General features: G+C 42.5%; 1 protein-coding gene across 1 annotated transcript in view; it reads left to right on the forward strand.

Moving 5' to 3' along the window:
* Positions 1–23,744, forward strand: part of Syt9 (synaptotagmin 9) — a 149,439-nt gene that overhangs the window by 104,510 nt on the left and 21,185 nt on the right. Inside the window, exons 6-7 of the mRNA XM_070035394.1 lie at positions 1,173–1,344; positions 3,070–3,199. Of these exons, the coding sequence (XP_069891495.1) occupies positions 1,173–1,344; positions 3,070–3,199 (302 nt within the window). The remainder of the gene's footprint in view (positions 1–1,172; positions 1,345–3,069; positions 3,200–23,744) is intronic.

The raw sequence follows: 23,744 nt of genomic DNA on the forward strand, positions 1-23,744 counted from the left end.
TGTGTGTGTGTGTGTGTATACTAGTCTTGTCACTAGTCACCTCATCGCAGAGTTGCTCTAGGAGCAGGTCTAAGTCCTTTTGCTCCCTGATGGACAAATTGCTTCTCTCTTTGTTAATTGACCACCAGTAGTTCTGTGGGCTTCTTCTGCTTATGGGCATCCATCCCCAGAACTTTCCCACCCTCTAGCAATTCAAAGACTCTGAGATGCAAGGATTTCTCTTCCCCTCTTTTTTGAGTACTGGAGTTTGAACTCAGAGACTTTACCACTTCTGCTATGCCCTCAGCCCTTTTTTAATGTAGCTATTTTTCAGATAAGTTCTTGTGTGTTTTGCCTGGTATGGCCTTGGACCACACTCTTCCTATCCTTCCTTGTAGCTAAGGTTCAGAGTGGGTGCCACCATGTCCAGTTTCTTTTTTTGGGGGGGGGTCTGGTCGTGGAGCCTGAACTCTGGGCCTGGGCGCTGTCCCTCAGCTCTTCAGCTCAAGGGTAGCACTCTACCACTTGAGCCACAGCGCCACTTCCGGCTTTTTTTCTTTTTGCTTATGTGGTGCTGAGGAATCAAACCCAGGGCCTCATGCATGGAAGGCAAGCGCTCTACCACTGAGCCACCTTCCCAACTCCCAGTTTCTTTGTTAAGATAGAATCTCCCTTTTTTTCCAGGCTGGCCTTGAAATGTAATCCTTCCTATCTCTGCCTCCCAAATAGTAGGAATTCCCTTTCCTAAAGACCTAATCTTGGGTTGCGGTCATGGGTGTGACTAGACTAGTAGGGTGCTAGTCTAGCAGGCCGGTGGCCTTGGATTCAATCCTGTAATAAAGAGATCTAATTTTAGAAAAAAAATCCCATGCAGTAGAGTTGAAGGCCTGAGGCCTGATTCCCATTCCTTAGAAATGTTTGTGCATTTTCTTCCGATGACAGAGAAATTGATAATATCTTCTACTTTGTCAACAGATGTTTTCATACTATTTTTAGATTTCACGCATTTCAAAGAACACTTTCATACTTTTTCTTGAATGAATGACTTAATTATGCTAACTAGTCACTGCCTATACATTAATTAGCATCCCCAAACTGCAGTCCACACACAGGTAAAGGATGCAATATAGACTATGCAAGCCCATAGTTTATATTTATCTTCACTGTAGCACTGCTTCTCATGGTCTCTGCAGATCCTTATGTGAAAGTTTCCCTGATGTGTGATGGCAGGAGACTGAAGAAGAGAAAAACATCCACCAAGAGGAACACGCTGAATCCTGTTTACAACGAAGCCATAGTCTTTGATGTCCCTCCCGAGAATATTGACCAAATCCATTTATCCATTGCTGTCATGGACTATGACCGGTGAGATGCCTGGAACGCCTTTTCCATGGACGCCCACTGTGCCCCGGGAAGGGAGGACAGAGGTGGAACAGATAAGAGGCTCAGTCAGGTCCCAGGCCACAGGGAGGGACAGAAGGAGTGCACATGGAAGGCAGGTTGACCAGGAATCCTCACTGTTCAAACCATGGGGTAAAATCAGACTGCCACAGGGCCTCTCAGCTCTTCTACTCTTCGCTTTTCTTTTCTATATCTTCCTCTCTGTCCATTCTCTTTATGCCCTACCTCTCCCTGGCCCCTCCCACATTTCTGTACATTGATACTTCAGAAACTGTGGCCCCATGAATCTTGGGTTCTGTCAAGCAATCCAGATTACCTTTAGGGGAAAGATTCCACACTAAACACCAGACTATCAACATTTCTAAATGCATAACTTCTATCTTTTTTTTCCCCTTCTGGCAGTGTGTTTAATAAAGATCATTTCCATCCACTTAAGGCTGAAAGCAAACACAGAAATGTTCTCTTGAAAATGCTAGAATCAGTATGGATGACAGGGTACATTAAAATGTATAAGATGCTAGACTTTTTAATTAATACAGCACAGAAGAGATATTTATAGTCTGCATTGTAGCCAATTGTGTATTTAAAGGACAGATTTGAAAAAAAAATACAGTCATTTTAATATGCAAAGGAAGTACCAACAGGGAATTATACATGTTAAACCAGTCATTAGACTGAAATGCAAAGTCTCTTTTTAATTAGAAACCTCCCACGTGGTCTGAGCATAGTTATAAAGGAAAAAAAAAACATTCTGACTTCTAATATAATCTTACAAATCTTATTGGTTGCTAAAACATTTTGCACATGCCTCTGAAATGTCAGCAAGGCAGCGTCAGTGACCTGAACGCTTTCCCAACAGATGCCTGGGCAAAGCATGACTGTGTTCCAACATGGCTTCCTGTGGGTGTGATAGCCCATGCTGGGCAATAGCCTGGTCCCATCTCTCCTGGGCAATACCATAGTGTGTGTCAGTCCCCGCTGGGGGTAGGAAGGATTGCTGCCCACCCACTGTAAAGCTAGGCCAACATTCTCCAAGCTATTGCCAAGTTTCCTGCATCAATAAATCTGATTATGTGATCTCTGCCTTGATGTAATTATCAGTAAACTCATGAATCTGGCTTGGAAAAAAATCCATGGCAGAATCCAGGGGCTGCTGCGTGCATCTGATTTTAATGAGTAGAGACTTGATTATCCTGCACACGCTACCTCTCCACCACCTCCACACAGACACAGCAAAAATTACTCATCGCAGTAGGGAGGAGAGAAAAAAAAAAGTCTGTGAGTTTGGATCCCAAATTGTTAAAGGGTACACCATAGTTTTCCAGTTCGGCAAAGGACTTTTAGCAACAACAGTAATATCAATAATAATAAGTTATTGTTTAAACAAAGTCAGAAACCTACTTAGGGAAACTTTCCAGAGATCGGCCCTAAGGTTAAAGGAGCTAAGTATCTTTGTAGAGTTGATAACTCAAGTTAGGTCAAAGAAATAAAGCCAAACTTAGAAGGAAGGAGAGAAGAACATGAGACCAGTATTCTTTAATGAAAGGGAAAGCAAAAGGACCCAGGCACCTTCTCCACCCTACCCCATTGGTGAGCTGCCTAACTCACCAATCCTTGGTTTCCCTTTGTGTGATTTTCTTCTTCTATACCAAAATTTTAAGAAAAAACTATTGTGGGCCCTTTTCACAGTGTAGGTCACAATGAGATCATCGGCGTGTGTCAAGTAGGCAACGAAGCTGAGAGGCTGGGCAGAGAGCACTGGAGTGAAATGCTGTCCTATCCCCGGAAGCCTATTGCACACTGGCACTCCCTAGTGGAGGTAAGAGCTACCCCCCTGTGCTTTACATTGCAGAACAGTAAATGCCTTGTGGAATTGCAAAGACCCCAGCCTGCATGAAATTCAGCCAGGCTCTGAAATTACACCCTGGTGGTGGCGTTTCCTGGAGCCACTGAGACTTATAGGCAATCTGAGGTTTTTGAACATTGTATCAGAGACCCTCTCTCACTTGTACTGGCCTTCAAAAAGATCAAGATGTTCTAACTTGGTGCCAGATCTGAGTGAGTGTGGACTTGCTGTTTGTTGAATGTTGCCTGGAGCTGGACTTTACTTAAAGAATTCCAGTCTGGGACAGAAGTCTTGAATTCTCAGACTGACTCTGGTACTGACATGATTCTGAGTCAGTTAGATACTGTCCATTTAAGACATACATGAAATGGAAATTTGTTTTTTTTTTTGTATAAAAAGTCCTGAAGAAGTCATTCTAGGCTCTCATAGTGATAAATTATACTGACAGACTCCATGATCAACAGAGACCTTGACTTCTGCCTGTCTGTTTTGCTGTCCCAATGTGTTTTTTTTTAATTTGTAAAAGTTTTATTGTAAAGGTGATGTACAGAGGGGTTACAGTTACATAAGTCAGGTAATGAGTACATTTCTTTTTTTAACAGTGTCACCTCTTCCCTTGCTTTTTCCCAGTTTTTTACTCCCTACAAGTTATATAGCTCATTTTCAACTAGTGAGTGTCTAGTGAGTGTCACTGCTGCATTTGTGTACCCTTGTCCCACCATTTCTGTACTTCTCCTTCCCCTCCCCAAATCAGATAAACTTACATACATACATACTTACATACATAAGGCAAAAGGTACAGAAATCAAAAATAGCAGCAAAAGGGGAAAACAGAAAAAAAAAGAAGAAAAAAGACAAAAAGTAATATAAAAAACCCTTGTTTTCATTTCTTGGAGTCCATTTTGTTAATTATGTTATATGATAGTAGGAACATAGCTACTAATTAATAATTATGCACATAGCCAATTAATTTTCCCTGTATTTACCTCACTGCACAGTATGGCTGTTAAGCTCTAACCATCACATATCTATTGGCCAAAAGTAAAAGGTCAAGGGGGCAAAAGTTTCTCTCATTTCTTAATGAGAGGGAGGGAGGGAAATGAATATGTGCAGGCAGTCAGCCATCATTCAGCCTCACCCACCTTCCTTGATTTATTTCCCTTTCCCTTCTCATTCACTTGTTCTCCCACTCATCATTTATTTGCTAATTTATTTCCTCCAAAGTAATTTGCAGCCAGGCACCAGTGGTTCATGCCTATAATCCTAACTATCCAGGAGGCTGAGATCTGAGGTTCATGTTTTGAAGCCAGCTTGAGCAAGAAAGTGCATGAGACTCTTATCTCCAATGAACCAGCAAAAACGCCATAAGGAGAGATATGGTTCAGGTGGTAGAGCACTAACTCTAAGTGAAAAAGCTAAGGGACAGTGCCCAAACACAGAGTTCATGTCCCACAAACAAGAAAAGTAATTTGCACTCAGCAAATAACATTTCGGAGGATACAATGCCATGCAGGCATATAAAATTATCTTTTCCCTTGTAAAGCTTGTAGATAATGAGAGAGACAGAAGATGGAGCATAAGTTAATCTTTAAAGTGCACAGCTTAGAGTTGGAAGTGTGGCACAGTTGATAGAGTGCTAGCCAATGAGCAACAGCATCAGGTACCAAGTTTGAGTCTCAGTCTTGGACCAAAAAGAAAAAAATAAGAAAAGAATAAAACTATCAGATTGCTGTCCATTGAAAGTGCTAAAAGGAAAGAGGTGTTTGTTGAGCTTACGAGAGATTGTTCATTAAGCCTGTCTCCTTCCTGCTCTTAGAAAGTCAAAAGAGTGGAGCCCCTCGCAATGGGAACACCAAAAACCAAGCAAGGTTCTTTACCAAGGGTTTATGGTCTGCAGGCAGAGAACATCCCTTTGTGTTCTCCCAGTACAGTCATGTTCCTTTTATATCCATTCTCAGAGCTAGACAGCCTCTCTCAATGTGGCACCTCTGCCCTTGACAGAGCATCTGTACTGCTTGTCCTTCAACCAGATGACTCTGATTGAAGTATGAAAGTAGCTGCAGAAAGGCTGATGGGCCCCCACCAGACGTGAGGACTAAGAGACATCTCCATTGTAGGACTGGTGCAGAAGGGAGACTCCAAGCATCAGGGCCTCTTGCTATATTCAGGGATAATCTAGGCTCCTCTCATTTGCAGATCCCAAAAGATGTCTCTGCCCTAGGCCATGGAAGCTAAGATTCTCTTTCCTGATGTCAAAATTAATCCCTAAGGGAGGCTTCCAAGGACCTATGAGCTGCTGGAGAAGTAGCTATGGGACTGACTCTTCACTGAACCATATCTTACTTCTTCACTTCCTGATAGAATTCTCAAAGGAGTCCATCTGTGGGCTCATTAAAGTGTCCAGGGTTGCCACCAGAAGTGTCAATATAATATATATCATAACAGCTATTACTAATACACTTCCTGTACCCTTAGTACTAGAATGAAAATCATAGCTAACTTCAATTCTGACTTGTTATCAGGAGTGTCAAAGCTCCATGGCAGAAAATGGGACAGGAGTAACAACTAGAGGTACAGAGGAGCTGAGAAACAGCACTTCCTACTTGATACTTGGGTAATACTGAGGGTATTGCAGGGGACCTGATAGGCAGTACCTTCATTGTGTGCAGCCCTGGTCCTGAGCAATAATCAGTGCTCCACAAAGCAGCAGGTGGAAAGCAGGCCTTGGAGCCTTCTTCCACTGCTGAGGGAAAGTGCTTAACAACTTTGTCACCTGGGAGATGCTTCTTAACTCCTGAGTACTCAGCTTTTTGCAAATCTGTGTTCAACAGTTATGTAAGTGAGAAATACATGTCTTCAGGGTTAAAGTACTGCAACTGGGGAGTCATTGGTGCAGCAGCTAGAACTACTTCAGCTAATACAATGGGTGTTTCTGAACTGCTGTAGCAGAACTAAGAAAATGAAATGCTTGCACCCCTGGTATGAAATGCAAGCCAAGAGAGGTTTGTTCCTTCCTTGTTGCTTCCTTGTCTCTTTGAAGTAATGTTCTAGAGAGAGTCCAGATCCATCCTGAGAGGGGAAGTGGTGCCTTCCCTTTTTAAAAATAAACATGGACATGTCAGAATTGGAGCAATGGTACTGGATGAGATGAAAGCAGATGCGACGTAGGCCATGCTTTGTTGGAGACTATATGGGTAGAAGAGGCCATAAGCAGCACTGAGATGTGTACACAGTGAACTTGCAGGTGGTGGTGGGGGAACCTAGATTCATACTGGTGGACTGCCACATGCTGGTTAGTGACTCTACCCTTTTGTAATGTGGCCATAGCAGTGCCTGTCTCTCAATGGCACTGATGGGGATGGAGCACCCTAGTCTAGGTGAAATGCAGCTCCGAGGGAGCACAAAACTGTTCAGTGATGTCCTCACCCACGATCATCATGTATATCCCCCATTCTCACAGGCTGCTGTGCTTCCTCCTGACACTGTGTCATACGAGGAAACATAATGTTCGTCATGGAGAGGAAGAGAAAGAAAGGGAAGCCCCAGGCCCGTGGCCCAGTATCAACTCAGACTAGGGGAGCAGCTCACTCAGCACTTAGGTGGGCACAGATGCATACTGTGCCTATTTGCTATAAATATATAAGTTGTTTGTAATGCCTTTTAGAATTCTACTTTAAGGTGAAAGCATTGCTAAATCCCAGGTCTCTTGGCAAGTGTGAGTGACATGAGTGTATGTGTGCGCCTGTGCCCACATTGTATGTGCACTTACACACACACACACACACACACACACACACACACACACACACACAGTGTAAGACGAAGTAAGGAGAAGCTGGAATTTAATGTGAAGGGAGGCTGGCCCGGCAGAAGCCCCTCACTGCCCAGGAACCAAGGGACCAGGCTAGAACTGAACCCTGAAACCTGCAGAGATCTGGCAGCCCACTTAGGGCTGCATCCAACGTGCTCTGACCTTGGCAGGGCAGGTGGCAGATGGAGTCTTCAAAGCCAATGAATTTAAAAATCCATTTCTCTCTCAGGGATTCTGGATGGCTTCACTGCACACTCAAAGGTCAGCCAATACCACTCCTTTTACTCTCCATCACATCAACAACCTAGAAAGCTGGGTAAACTCCCCCAGAAGAGGCTACCTGGGACTTGGAGATAGAAACATCCCTGCCATTGGACCACCGGAGATGGCAGAGAGTTAGGGGTCCTCATACCATTACATCAACTTTTGTACATCCGATCTAAGATGATGTTGGCCCAGTTACATGTGGCCCCACCTCTCCCACTCTTCTGAATGTCATGCTGACCTACATTATGATCTTTGGGGAGAATAACAGGAAATAGTTCCAGGTTTGCATCACTCCCTTGAGTGCTGCTATGTAACTTCGGTGTTAATGAGTAGTGGATTTGGCTTAATGAGAAGCCAAGCTTTCAGGTACCATTTGGTTACATTAAATTTTAGTTTTATGGGAGAATGAAGAACAGCAATCCAATCTGAATCTGTAGTAAAGATCAGCCTCGTTGAGTTAGGGGTGAGGCTAGAGTAGAACATTTTTCGAGCAAGCACAAGGACCTGAATTCAATCCTCAGGGCCAGAAGGAAAAGAAAGGATAAATAATGTCATCCTAATTGGTAGAGGTATGGGGTTCTAACCCCTGAAATCCTACTCTAGGCTACTAACATATGATCAGACTGCTCTCCAGACCCAGTCTTTATATGTGTATGTGCATCCGAGTAGAGCAGATCTACACTAGCATGGTTGTTGGGACCACCTGATTGAGTTTGGTACAATTCCAACATAACCATGTGTTTAAGATACCCTCACATAAACAAGAGTCCTTGCTCATTATCAGCAGCCTCATTAAGTAAGTGTGTGAACTTTCAATCTGAAGCAAATGTTGGTTACCCAAAGTTGTTTTGAAACTATATTAGCAGCCCCTTTAAACCATCTCTAGATATTTCCTATCAAGAACTCAGCAGAGCCTTTTCTGGGTCTTTGAGGATCACAGACACCCAGAACACAGCATTATTTTTCAGGCTGGGTCATGGAAATGGTAAAGGCAAATTCCAGCAGGAGTTTGGGAAATAGATTTCTTGAGATGGGTCCTGGCAAGTCAGGAAAAACTGTCTAGACTGAATACAACTGTTTCCCAGAAGATTGTGAAGTGAGGGAATGAGAGATTTAAACTCTCCGGGCAAGCTGTGATTCAGCATAGACTCACGCAGGGTATGAATGGAGCTGAAGGAGCCATTATAGTCCTGTAAAGGTACATGGCCATTGCTGCCTTATTACTCTAGCTACAGTTAGCCTAGAAGCCACATTTGCCTTTGGCTTCTCCCTCAACCCATCCAAACTTAGGATTTTAAGCTTAAAGTGAAACCAGATTTTCTCTTTTTCCCTTCTCTTGCTATCTCTTCTACCAAAGACTATTTCCTCTTCCTGTCCAGTGGAAACTTCCTTTCTGGCATAATGTGATTCTCCTGTACTATGACATCTTCAAGACTACAGAGTTTCCTCTCAACATGTAAAGGAAATGTTTGGAGCTTAGAAGTGTCTCTTTCTTCTCAGCAAGGCCTGGACTAAAATACTCTTGTTTCATGCTAACATTAGCTGATTGCTGCCCTTGTCTTATCTGCCTCTAACTTATAGAAATCTATGGCATTGATTCAACATGTGAGACAACATGATGATTCACAGGAAATAAAGATAACATGCTTGCCAGTCATATTACATGCCTGTAATTGTAGCACTCAGGATGTTGAGGAAAGAGAATCATGTGTTCCAGGGTGATCTAGGCACTCTGACATATATAAGATTTTGTGTCTCAAAAAAGAAAAAAGAAAAAAAACAGAAGAAGGAAAAAAAGGAGAGAAGGAAGGAGGGGGAAATACTTATTGTATAAATATTGAATTCGTATTTAATGGATAAATGAAAGAGTAAATGAGATATAGGATGAAACAATCAAATTCCTTTAGAAATGCTAAAGCTCCAGAGTTTCTCATTCAGTGGAATCTCTATTCAGTAGTCCAAGTCAATTCCAAGGCAAGGTCCAAAGGGTATTATGAATGAATTTACAGCAGACTAAGCCCCAGACTTCCATGGGATTTCCATTAGTAAAGATCATTTCCTCCCTTGGTTCCCATGATGATAGGTGGCCTTGAATTTTGAGTACAATGGAAAAATGGAACAACAGAGAGCTCTTGGTAAAGAACAAAAGTCACCCCACCCCCACCCCTGAGCTGACATGGATAGCCAGGTCCTGGAGTACTCCTGGTATCTCCTTTCATCCTTTCATCTGTGAGAGGAAGCACAGCGTCCCCTAAGGTGAAGAGCAAACTGACCCTGAGCGAGAGTGGGCCAGGAGGTGACTAGGACATCAGCCCTCAAGTTGGCTTTTGTTCTCTGGGGAAGCATTACAGCACTAATGACTTGCTGTACCCGTCTGTGAAGATAAGGTAAAAATAAAGGGAAGGGGGAAAGGGGGAGAAAATGAAGGAGGTGGTGATACTGTTCAAAAAGAAATCTACTCATTACCTTACTTGTGTAACTGTAACCGCTCTGTATATCACCTTTACGACAAAAATGGAACAATGGAAAAAGATTTTTTTTTAATTTTAATAATTAGAAGGATTTATTAAAAAAATATTTTTAACCAAAAGCTAACCAGTTTTATTGATGGGATTTAGCAGGCCAATGTCCATTAACACTTGCAAAACTGATTGCAGAGACCATAAGGAGGTACTGCATGTCGGGAATCTGAAAACATTAACAAACCCATTAGAATCTGTGTCAGTCCGTGTCAGTTGGTGTAAGTGGTCAGAATACAGTTCGGACAAGCAGGTCTGGTTGATATCGATGGGGCCTTGGGTTTCCTGTTGGTGGAGAGTGTGCTCAGCATACAAAGCTGAGACTATTCAGACTTTCTTATATCGAATTATCTGTACAAAAAGAAGGGTATTAAGTGTTCTCTCACCTTCAGATAGTGTATTAAATCAGTGACTTTCTCAAAGGCCTGTAGAGATAGTAATCGTACAAAACATGGGAACACTTGAGGTAAACATTAGAAGTATAAAGGTGACAACAATGTGATTTAAAACAACATTTCTGCCTGAGCAGAAAGTCAACTGCATCTTGACTCTCCTCTCATTCACAAGTGACCTTGATGCTGCTGTCTCTGCCCTGGAGGGTCACACTTGAATAGTTATTAAATAGAAAGGTGGATGACAATGGACTTCAGTCCTCCCCATCTCCAGGAATAGCATTGAGAGGTGACAGCAACACAATGAGATGGACCGATTCTTCCCCGACAGATGAAGGAAACTGAGTAGATGCTGCCAGGCCACTCTCTCCAGAAGAGCTGCACCCACTGCCGATAGTCTGCGAAAGGATATTCTCCTTGCCTGGGGAAAGGGACTGGGATGAAGGCAGAGCTTTATGGAAGAGTTCATCCCAGAAGGCCACTGAGGCCAGAAATGTATTTCAGGAACTGCTTCTGTCAAGGGCAGCCACCCACATGTCACCAGGACAACTGGCTGATAGGGCAATGCTCTGTTTATTGCTCTTCCCAGTACTGTGAGGGAGAGGACAGAAGCACTTGTTATTTTGAAGCCTGAGTGAATGTGGATGAAGGGGATAAAAGAATAGGGGTACTTGGCTGCCATGACATTTATCTTTTATGTCTTGCTTACTGTGAGGTGTCTGGTACTGAAGAAAGCCCATGGCACCTGTTATACCCTCAACAAATATTCCTAATGAAATCATTTATTGATTTTCTGTTAATGAACTTGCATTTTGAAACAGTCACAGCCAAAAGACTCAATCATACACAAATAACTGGTTGCAAGTTTACAAAAGAGATCCTCTGCTTTCCTTTCATATTTATGTTACTTTGCAGGGGGGAATATTGAAATTATACATGGAATTGAAGAGCCTGTGGGAAGTCTCCATTTATGATTGTCCCCTGGGGTTGGAAAAGGCACAGCTCCTGAGCAGTACACATTGTTACATGTCACTGTCCCTTTCCATCAGCATCTCCCACCATGTACTTCATTTGTTTAGAAGAGAGATGAAAATCTGTACTTGTGTAGCAACATTATTTTAGCAATTTTATCCTTTATTCCTTTTATTACTAGGTAAAGCAGTCAGTAGTGGTAGAAAAAGGTATTTTCTTTCATTTCAAATAAAATTCAGGGCATGAAATATGATGACATGGGTAATCAAAATGCTTAAACTAAAGAAGTGGGATTTTCTTAAAAGCAGAGGGAAATTTCCAAGTCACTGAGCAATTGCTTAATGCATTCTCAACTTTCAGGTATATAATATACTATAGTGAGTTGTACCCAGACAAAAACAGAAGCAGTTATGAATGAGGCAGGAAAACATGAGCGTGTTTTCACTCCTTCTCTGAGGACACGACATATTGATAAGTGTTCCAACTCACGAACTTTATTAGAGAAAGGTCATAGAACCAATCAAGAGGGTAAATACCATCCAAGGGGATTAAGAGTGACTACAAATTTGAAAATGTAAACATCCTGGATTTTCCTTCCTGTTACTAATGCTTAATAAAGTCTCTGAGGCAGGCAAGGAGATTTAGATCCCAGGAAAGCCACATCTGTTTGCACTTTCCACTGGGCCTTATCTGCATTCTGTGTCTAAATGCTTGTGACCCTCCAAATGTCTAATGTTGAAACGTTAGCTCCAGTTGTGGTGCTGGGAAGAGAATGCCTAAGGGATGTTCTTTCCAGAGTGGGATTAGTACCTTTGACAGAAGCCCACCACTGGGTACCAGTGGCTCATGCCTATAATCCCAGCTGCTGAGATCTAAAGGCTGAGATCTGAGGATCAGGGTTCAAAGCCAGCCCAGGCAGGAAAGTCTGTGAGACTCTTATCTCTAATAAACCATCAGAAAACCAGAAGTGGTATTGTGGCTCAAGTGGTAGAGCGCTAGCCCAGAGTTCAAGCCCCATGACTGACACACACACACACACAAAAATCCCACTCTGTGAGGATACACAAGAAAGTATGATCTATGAAGAATCAATCAGAGCTAGCCCAATATACACCCAAAATACTGGTGCTTTCATCCTGGACTTCCCATCTCCACAACTGTGAGCAATACATTTCTGTTGCTTATGATTCACTCTGGCCAAGATATCTATTACAGTCATCTAAAACAAAGAAGGCGCACTCTTTGTGCCTGGAGTCAAGGGGTTGGAGCAAAACAAGGCTGAGTTACACCAAGCAATAATGTATCACTAGAGAAGAAAACACCATCCTGGCTATGGAGGGACTCATCGAATCCATAAAGATGGTAACAAAGCTAAACCCCTGATGTCCCTATTCTAGTTCTGGAAGCTTCTCTGCAGAGATACTGAGTAGGATCTCCAGTGGCATTAATGTTCTCTAAAGAAGGAAACCAAGAGCCAGGCAGGTATTAGGGTAGGCTCCTGGTTTTGAAGAGGGTAACAACTGATTGCAAACTTTAAAAACTGAAGTAATATCCTACTCTGAAGGATGATGGTCTGGCATACTGGAACAAACTGTAGCAGAGGTGAATAGTGTGAACGTTCTACTCACTTAGACACACAGACTCAGGAATGAGTTGATAACCAAGGTCCCTTGACTTCTAACGACTGTGCCATGAGACCCCCCAAACATGGAGGATTGCCACAGGAGAGAAAATCTGCGTCTCTACCTTGGGCATGCAGGGTGACACCAACATGATGTTCGCAGGTGACAGAATCTGATCATACAGTTGTCTTTTTAACCTTGAGTTCCTAAATATTTCAGAATGTTTAGTTTCAGGATTAGAGCTAATGGCTCTCGTGCTACTCATTACAAAGACTGCAGGACTTCCATTGCTTGTCAAGTGTGAAAATAACATACATGAATATGGAGTTACCTAGAAATAACTCTAAAATCAGAAATGAGGCTACAGGGCTACTTGCAGAGAAAGAAATCATAGCAGACACAACCCTATATTCTCATAACAATAGAGGGAATTACAGACAGCCACCAAGTAACATTGTCTGAATCAGGGTAGAATCTAAACCCTCATTCACAACACACCTGGAGCACTAGCTCCCAGGTGGCTGTGGACACAAAAGAGTTAATAACAAAGGCCTTGAGGAAGCTGCCCTTTGTTGCAAGGAAATCACTTTTAGTTCTACTTGCTGTTGCCAGAGGAGATGCTTGAAAGCAAGAAAGGGAATAATAGGGGAGCTTTAGGACTTTGGAGTCACATGGTAGTCTTCAAGAACTACTCAGTCTAGAAGATGTTCTTTATACTATTTCAGGCCAATGCTTTTCTCAAGCTTTCAAGCACAGAGGTAACTCTCTTCGCCCATCTTTATGGATTGTGCCTGGATTCATTGGTGTCCTGCTGTCCCCAGTTCCTGCTGCTGAGAAACTGGGAATCGAATCAATAATAACCCTAGAAACACAATGCTGAGCCCTGCACTGAAGTGGAAGGGAATGGTCTTTGAAAGTTAAAAAGAAAGTCCTTGAGCAGTTGTTGATGAGCCTTAGAAAATCATCTGCCCAGCCTAGAAGAGGACTCCTTGAAGTAGAATAAAGGAGAAGCAGACTGCTAAAGAAATAGCTCTGAACCAGACTTGGGGCTCCACTCCTTTTCAACCTAGAAAGGATAAGAGGTGAAGAGCTGAGCCCCCTCTACCAGCACTCTGCTTCCATTTTCAGAGAACAATAGGTAGCCTCCCATTTCAAGGCTCTGCTCTGATGACAGGCCATGGTTGCTGAATAGCTGTTAAGCGGAGTGTGATGGGAAGTTGTTATATAAGATTCCTTCCATGTGCTTGGAGAAGCTGAAGAAAGAGTTTGGAAGAGAAATATCAGAGCAGCAGGTAGTGATGAGGAATGGATTTTGATGCTCTTGAGGGGAAGGGGAATTGGAAGCAATACCTTCATGGATTGATATTAAGATGGATATGGATTTGTGTGTTGATTGTAGAATGACAACTTACTGAGTCTGACCCAGACTATATAGTTCACAATTTTCCTATGAGTCTGTTTATATGCATTTGTTCAAAGGTAAGTTCTTGATAAACTCGATGTAAATTAAATATTTGGTATTGTAGTGTTTGATTTTAGGTCTTTGAGGGGTTGTTTTGCTCTTCCATGAGTGTGTTCCACAATGCTAATTTGTAAACCGAATGTATGAAATGAATAATTGCAAGGGCTACTATGATCAAAACAGCCAGGAATTGAGGAGAACAAATTCACTGCATCAGAAAAGCATGGCTCAGTTAAAGTTCCTGGTGGGCTACTCTAGCTGTGTTGAGGTCACTAGTGTCTAACTGGAAGGAAAATCTCAAGTCAGCTCTGTCACTTGGAGCTGTGGAGCTTGAGCAAGTTTTCTGATCTCTCTTGAGGGATCCCTTCCCTCCTTTATAAATGAGTATTTTAAATACCTGTTGCAATGATTAAATGATGTAGCATCTATGCATAGGATCTGGCAGTGAAAGATGCTCAGTAAGTGTTTATTTGGTTTTCTAGCCAATTAAAATCCTGGGAAAATATAACTCTACCCAGGCTTTTTAACAGCTGATTTTCAGCAGCACAATTTTAATGTTCAAATAAGGATAAATTGCTGGGAATAGTCCAAGTTTCTCATTTCTTGGCTTCTGAAATTTCCATTGCTTCACAGAGACTTTGGTATGAAGAACATAAGCTGAAGCAATGTACCTTAACAAGTCCTAGTTCTATGTGCAATTGAGCAGTGTACTTCCAGCATTCTTGCTAATGATTCATAAAAGAAATATACATGCACAGGTGCAAAGGTAAAACAAACATTTCATCGCATAATGCTTATACATGGGATACACATTGTCTTTAGAATGCTCTTTGAAAAAAAGATATTGGTCAAAACCATTAAAATAACTATACAACTCCAATAAGACACTATTCTCATTGTAAAAAACACTGAAGTAAAGGGATACATACTTTCAGAGAGGCCAGTGTAATTTTAGTCTGCTTGTAGTTATTTAGAAGGTGATGTAGCTAGGGGTTGGTAGCTCATACTGAAATCCTAGCTACTCAGGAGGCTGAGATCCAGAACACTGTGATTCAAAGCTAGCTTGGGCAGAAAACTCAGCAGAAGTCTGACTCAAATGATAGAGCTCTCACCACAAACAAGCAAGCAAGCAGAGCAGATCAGTGCACTGCCATTAGTTCAAACCCCAGTAGTGCCAAATGCAAAAGAAAAGAGAAAAAGATGTGAAATTGTGGTTAACTGCACATATTTTAAAGATCATCCATTCTGATCTTTTCTCTGAAAGACTAGATAGAATTCTAGGTTTTTCATCACAGTATATTCACCAAGAATCATCATCATCTCTTGGTTTTAGCTACTCTACATGGGATGCTGTATGCCTGGGTTTTTGTTACCACATTTGCATACACGCAAATAAATTATTTTTGTCACAGATATTTAGCTTGGGGTTTGGAGATGTGCTTAGCCTTGTGGTGCTAAGCAACATGAAGACACCAATTGTGTGTTTATCTTGGAAGAACATGTTGTCTAAAGCCACAGAAAGAGGGAGAGGTAGTTCTCATTGAAGGGGAATGTCCCTGCTATTAAGAAACTCCCTAAGTGATGGGCTCCACATGACTCCTGGTCCTGCTGAGAGCCAGGCATTATACTGGGGACACAAGGATGAAGACTAAGCATCCACCTTCAAAGGGGCTGATAGGGGACCGTGACAGTACATTGTTCCAGTGTAATGCCATAAATTATGTAACTGGGGTTGCACAGTTCATATGGGAGCATAAATGAGAGCATGCCCATCCTTCCACAGGAGGAGAGAGTGGCACCCGGAAACTCGGAAGACCTTACTTGAGCAGGCTCTTAAAAATGAGTAAAAATCCTCCTGTTGAGCAAAGAAGAAAAGAAAAAGAATAGAGAGCAATGCATTCAAAGGCATTCAAAGTTGTGAAAGGGAAGGGCCAGTGGCTGAGACACCAAGGCCTTCAAATGATTAAAACAGAGCACCTGGGTGGGGAGAAATGAGGCCAGAAAGGGAGAGGGAAGGGAATTTGCCTTTCTACTGGGACAATAAAGAGAGCTTTGGAATTATTTTAGAAGAGCTGTAGCTAGCTCAAATTGACTTTTTCAAAGGATCATATTGACCATCTGGAGGAGGTGGGCAGGAGGGGCTGAGGCTGGAGGCAGGAACAGCTGCAGCGGTCAGGATGAGCTGTGCGGGAGCTTGAAGAGGGCAGAGTAGAGGGGATGAATGAGGAAGAATGGACTTACAAAGGCTTATGAGCTAAAATTGAATGAGAGGTCAGGAAAAGGGAGGTGTTTGGGATGATAGCCAGTCTTCTGTGTTGACCAGATGGATGGTCCTTCTGTTTACTCTACAGAATGGTAGAGAGACTGAGGGCTTAGGGTAAGGGTTGTAAGAGGGGAAGGCTGACAAGGATCAATGAAAGAGTTTCAATGTGTTCCCTGAGAAATAGAATTTGATAAGATGCACCATTCCTTTATTACCTTATAAAACTGAGTTTGCATTAGTTACTTAGAGTTTGCAAACACACACACACATACGCACACACACACAACTGTTTGATGGCAGGTTGGTTCACTGACTTTTTCGTGAGATTGCTTCTTCCCATAAATTGCTGATATAAAGCTAATTAGCCTGCCAGATCCCTTGAGGAAAAGTCCATCAGAGAGCTCGACTATACTTTCCTACAGTAAGGGAGGTTGCACTAGTGTTGGAGGATTCTGGACCCAACTGAGCCCTCACTGGGAAAGAAGAGACCTCACTTCAGACAGGCAGGTTCTGTACCTTTGCAGCCTCTCCCTACTGAGGCCCAGAATGAAGACTGAAAACAAACAAAAATCGAGAACAGTATCAGCAAAGGACCTCCAATGGATAAGGTTGGGAATGCAGCAGGAGCAAGGGCTGGGGAGCTCAAGGAGATAAGGGTAACCAAGGTATTCCACGTTGGTACACAGAGCAGGCCATGGCATGGCAGAGGTGCAGCAGAAATCTGTTCTAATCAATTTCAAATTCAACTTAGTTGTTTTCTTTTTATATCTGTGCTAGCACCATCCCTGGCTGCTGGTCTATGTGTACAGACTGGTTGGGTTGGCTATGCCCGAGTTTTTCTAGCCTGCCTCCCCTCAAGGAGCACAGTTTCAGTGAAATTATATTATCTGGTGTCATCTTGGGGAGCAATTAGAAAGTGAGGACTTCAAGTTCATGATTATAGATAGTACCTTTGTTTCTTGGCTGAAAAGAGAAGACAACAGTAGTTAGAAAAGTGTACTCGCTGGAAAGGCATTTCTTGTTTTATTTTCAGAACTTAAATCTGTGTGTTCATAAGCTAAGGAAAGACCAATGGGGAAGAAAAGGTTAAAGGTACTGATGAGAAGGAATAATTACTATATGACAGGCTTGACCTAGAGACACAAGGCCCAGGTTTGCCCTTCCCATAACAGATCCCAAAATAGTGACATCTGGCTTCTGTGGCCTGTGAAATGGGTATTACACTATGCTCAAAGTTAAAAAAGACCTTGTGAAGCTCTCAGAATAAGAGCACAGAACCCAACACTTAAGAAATATCTCATTATACCACTTTCCCCAGCCACCAGAACTGAGGCCCAGCCAGTGCTCTGCCTCTTCTCTCACAGAGCTCTTGATACCCAGGCTCTCTCTACATACTTACTGCCAGGAAGCAGCTCTGCCCTTTTCAATCCTGGCTCAGAATAGAAAGGACCTCCTTCTCTACCTTGATTCTGCTCAGCCTTCTCACAGCTAAAACTGCACTATTCAGATGGCACACAGACACCCACCTTACCCCCCTCACACACGTGCATACACACACACACACACACACACACACACACACACACACATACACGCACGCACACGCCAACACACCATCCCATATACCTCCCAGGTCCCACCCCTGATTCTTAGATATTCCATTTCTATTTAGACTTCACCTCTGATTTCAGCATTGGCTCTTGATGCAGAAGTTTCTTCCTATTAAGTTGTCTCCTCCCAGGTACAGTTCACAGCCTACCTCTCCATTCACTTTCAGCACATGCAGCTGCGGGCAGTCTTTGAGTATTCACTCTGAAGTTCCATGGGGCCCAGTGCTGATACAAGAGGCCATCTCTTACCACTCCAGAAAGCAGACCCTCACTGTGCTTCAATCAGACAACTCCCAAGACACTCAGAGGATGAAATAGTCTAAAAACTGTTCCTAATATCCCAATTGACCAGGGAGGACAAAGCTCCTGGAGAGGCTGGAAAAAATTATACAATCTTTAATTATAAAAGCGTATCAGGGGTTGGGAAGGTGGCTCAGTGGTAGAGTGCTTGCCTCGAATGTATGAGGCCCTGGGTTCAATTCCTTGGGACCACATAAGCAGAAAATAGCTGGAAGAGGTGCTGTGGCTCACGTGATAGAGTGCTAGCCTTGAGCGGAAGTGCTGAGGGACAATGCCCAGGCCCATAGTTCAGCCCCCGCGACCCACAAAAACAAACAAACAAAAAAACTATGTCAAGACTGAGATATTCAGTGATTCAAAGAAGGTAAGATGGAAAACCAGCTATAGGAGATGTGCATGGTCTTAGGTGTCCCATGGAGAGCAGATATAATATTCAGTACAATGTTACAGCATTGTAGACATCAGTGATAACTAGGCTTGTCACCTGACCACTTAGAAATGCATAGATGAATGTGCTGGGCCTTGCTGGGAAGCTGTGCATCTGAGGCTGAAACTTGAGAATTGTGTTGTGCCAGTAGGATCCCACAGCACTAAGTGCTGAGATAGCAATCTAGCTGTGAGCAAGAAGACTTCCTAGAAGTCTGCTTTTATTGAAGATGGAATATATCTGATGAATCCTTGAGTTTCTTTGATAGAAGATATTGGAACATTTGTGATATAAAGATAGTCCTTCTCAAGCAGAAAAGGTCAAAAGCTATGTACATATGACCGTATAAGATGATGTTAAATGAAATGAACCCCAAGATGGGGACACAAGTGGGGTTTTTTTTCTTGCTATTGTTTTTAACATATTTATAATGTACTATGTGATTTTTTTGTTTCTTTGGTATGTTCCTCCTCCTCGGTATAAACCTTATTTTCACAAGATATACAAGATGCCCAGCATCTTGTATATACCCTTTTCTAATTTGGAGAGGGGAAGGGAAAAACACAAAATGCTTAAATAGGAATACAGGTTGAGCCATGGTAACAATGAAATGTACAAGACACTATGTTGAAAATGAACTTTACAATTTGTGGGGGGAGGGAGGGAGGAGTTGGGGAGGTGGGGAGGGAAGGGATGGTAGGAGCAAAACAAAGGAGGGGGTAACAATGCTTGATAGGGAATGTACTCATTACCTTACGCATGTAACTGTAACCCCTCTGTACACTATTTTTACAATAAAAACTCATTAAAAATCATAAAATAAGAAAAAAGATAGTCCTTCTGACACTAACTAGATTAAACAATGGGAAAATGTATCATCTGGCCAGAGAGTCCAAGATAGCATGAGAATTCAGGGATTGTGATTCAGTGTATAATGGTGATGACAAGAAGAGCAATTCTTCTCAGGATGTTGGACATGCTTCTTTAGGATGCATCTTCTGATAGCAGCAACATGGATGCAGTTTTAGACATTTAGTCCAGATAGGCAAATATCTAAAGGAAAATGCAATTGTTGTAGCTCTCAATTAAGAGCAAGGAAAAACTCACTTAAACCCTAGTCTTTCTTTTTTAATTAATTTATTTTAATTGTAAAGGTAATGGCAGAGGGGTTACAATTACATAAATTAGGTAATGAGTACATTTCTTTTTTAACAGTGTCACCTCTTCCCTGGTTTAATCCCAGTTTTTTTTTCCCTCCTGACCCCCTCCCCCACAAGTGTATTCATTTCTAGTGTCTAGTGAGTGTCAGTCTGAATTAGTTCAACCTTTGTCCCGCCATTTCTGTACTCCCCTTATCCTCCCCCAAACTGACCAACTTACACACAAAAGATACAGAAATAAAAAATAGGGCTGCGAAGGTGGCCCAGTGATAGAGTGCTTACCTTACATGCATGAAGCTCTGGGTTCGATTCCTCAGCACCATAAGCAGAAAAAAAAGCCAGAAGTGTGCTGTGGCTCAAGTGGTAGAGCTCTAGCCTTGAGCTGAAGAGCTGAGGGATAGCACCCAGGCCCAGAGTTCAGGGCACACAACAGACAAAAAAGAAAGAGAGAAAGAACAAAGGAGAAAACAAAAGAAAACCAAAACCCAAAATGAAAAGCAAAATAACAACAAAAAAAACCCTCTGTTTCCATTTCTTGAAGTTCATTTCAATAACAATCATTTTATATGATCTTTTGCACATAGCTATTGGGCCTTTGTGATCCTTTCCTAAGACTATCCTCCTTTGGTCTTACTGTGTAAATATTTTGAGTCCTGTTTAATTTATCATAACCAAATGTAAGTTTGTGTCTTTTACCATCCATTGTGTTTACTTTTAGATTTATATGCACATTCTAAAAACCATGCAACCTATGTTTCTTTGGTTCTGGCTTACTTCTCTTAATATAATTTTTTCCAAGTCTTTCTATTTCCTTATGAATAGTGCAATATCATTTATTACGTTGGAAACATAGAATTCCATTGTGTATATATACCATATATACCACATTTTCTTGATCCATTTGCCCACCAAGGGGTATCTGGGTTGATTCCATATCTTGGCTATGGTAAACAGTGCTGCAATGAACATGGTTGTACAGGTAGCTTTAGTGTGGTGTTGCTTGGGGTCTATTGGATATATGCCCAAGAGTGGAATTGCTGATAGGAAAGCTGTATGTTTAGTCTTTTGAGGAACCTCCATACTGCTTACCCAAGTGGTTAAACAAATTTACATTTTCACCAACAGCAGTAACATTCCCTATTGGCCCCATCCCTACCACCATCTTTTACTTACCTTCATGGTGAGAAGCTTGCCAGTTTAGGGAGCAACGTGGGTTGATCCAGTCCCACCCTGGAGATGGATCCTTTCTCTTGAGACATCATGAAAAACCCCATTCCCCTCTTTCCTAGCAATGCCTATTCAACACAACTATCCCCCTGTCCACCCAGCATCCACTCTTCTTGAATCAAACCATTTTCTCATAATTCCAAATGGTTCAAGGCCACACAGGCACCACAGAGCATCAAATCAAGTCTGGATCCCAGCATTTACCAGATCAACAGTTCCCTTTTCAGATAAGATTTGATCCTGGCAGAGATAATCATCTAGAGATGATCTTGGCTGATCTCTGCTGGCCTCCTCCCCACAGCTGCCTGTCACACCTCTTCACATGTGGTCAGCACTGTACTCCCAGTGAAAATGGCTGAGAAGAGAAGATTTTCTTTCTCCAAAGTCCTAAACTCTGCAGTTCCCACACCTGAGTAACTGAAGAGGGAATTTGACTGCTTTCCCTCCCCCCCACCACCACCCAGTTCTAAGCAAGTCTTTGTCCTTGCCTCTCATTGTTTCTAACCCCAATCCAGAATGAACATGACATCAAGCCCAACTTTCAGGACACTTGTCACATTAGCAGCCAAAATGTTGAAACCTTGAGGGTACCTTTAGAGCACCCAAAAGGACTTAGCACAGGGCTTGGGATTCTAGCCTTCCTCATAATGAATTTCTGGGTTTCAGCAACTCACTATACACCTCTTCCCCAGAACTGCACTGGCCACCAGCTTCTCTAGCTCGCACTCCAATTAGTCTCTCTTCTTTATGATGCTGAGCTTCACTGAACTTCTATTAACAAATTTGGTATTGGTGTTCTCAACGTCCCCAATTCTTGACATGAATGGAAGAACATTTGCCCTCATGGCAAAGCATTTCTTCCAAAGAACAGACTATTTCTGAGCCTTTTCCCATTAGTTTGCCACCCTTTGCTGCCCTCTCCTGGCCATTAACATCTCTGTTAGCCAATCCTTCAGGGCTTTGATGGGTTCAAGGGTACATTAATTCAACAAACATTTATGACGTGCAAACACTGAGAAACAAATACATAGTGCCTAACTTCCAAGAGAACACATCTGGGAGAGGAGGTAAGGGAAGTGGAAGGAGAGGGGTAGGGGAAAAAGAAAGAGGAGGAAAAAGAAGAAGGAGGGATGGAAAGAGAGGAGAGAGCAGGGAGAGGAGGAGAGGGAATGGAATGTGGAATGAATTCCTGTGGAAGGTGAAATGTGCTCATCATTCTGCAGATTCTCACCATCCCGCTGCATAACATCTTCACTTGAAAAAACATCTCTGAGAATTGAGCACCCTTTGGTTTCCCCTGTGAGGTTGGAGTTGAAGACCTTTGACCTCCCTCCAGTCAGTGATTATGCTCGTTACATCTCCTTTTGGCCTCCCTACTAATTACACATTCGTTTTCATTTATTAAGTGCTTCTAAGGAAGTACCAAGAAATCTGCCAGGCACCCGCTCAAAAAGACAAGGGGAGGAAATACAGGTTTCAGGAGGCAGAGCTTGCTGAATAACAGTTGTGGTGCTTCCTGGCGTGATGTTATCTTATTCATAGCTGGGAAATGGGGAGTCTATACTGCAAGGACAGCATGCTCCCATATATTGGGGGAAGAGCCATAAAGAAGCTCAGCTTATGCGTACTGTGGCACCTCAGGAATGTTAAATGTTTAAGGGAGGCTGCAGCCCTGAGTGGGCCCCAGAACCAAGGCCAGAATTTCCAGACAATTCAGCTGAAATCCTTACCTGTAGCATGCTCATTTCAGCTTGAAACAGCTCTTCTACCTAACTACTCACCTCCACATCCTGATATCTTAGAGAGGATTGTTGAATTATCCTTGCTAACTCAAGGATAATTCAAGAAGCACCCCCATATCTGCCATTCACCATTGTACACTACGTGGAACATAAGAAGATCTCCATAAATCTGTAGTGGGTGGTGAATGAACACATGAATTTTACATAACTATCCAGTGAAGGGACTTAGCTTCTGCAAAGAATTTGATCATGCCTGAAATCATTGGCTCCCTAGAGGCAACCATTGCTGTTAATTCCTGACAGAAATAGATATAAGATCTAGTTTAGCCTATAGGACATCAAGAGAGTATCAATTGCAGTGATGTCACCAGTTTGCTTCAGGCCTACAAGGAGACTCCTACATCATGCCTGAGTTGATCCTTTTATCAGCCTCCGTTCAGTCCCCAAGACCAGAGGTCAGTATGAGCTGCTTGCTTAGAGAGATTGTCCTGGTAAAGAAAGCAGGAAGAAGGAATTTTAGCAGCAAGGGAAAAAGCAGAGCAGTGTACATTACCCATGAAGGCTAGAGATGCAGAACAACTCCATGAAAACCTATTAACTCCGATCCGGAAAACAGACATCTTTAAGACCAGGCCATTCTTTGATAAATGGGAAGGGCTCCTGCACGTAGGTAGTGATCAACTTTTCCTGAAAGATCCTGTAGCACATTTTTCTTAAAACTACAGCTGGTTTGTAATTTTGGCC

Source organism: Dipodomys merriami, unplaced genomic scaffold, assembly GCF_024711535.1.
Source record: "Dipodomys merriami isolate MVZ:Mamm:240054 unplaced genomic scaffold, mDipMer1.0.p SCAF_25, whole genome shotgun sequence".
Lineage (NCBI taxonomy): Eukaryota > Metazoa > Chordata > Mammalia > Rodentia > Heteromyidae > Dipodomys > Dipodomys merriami.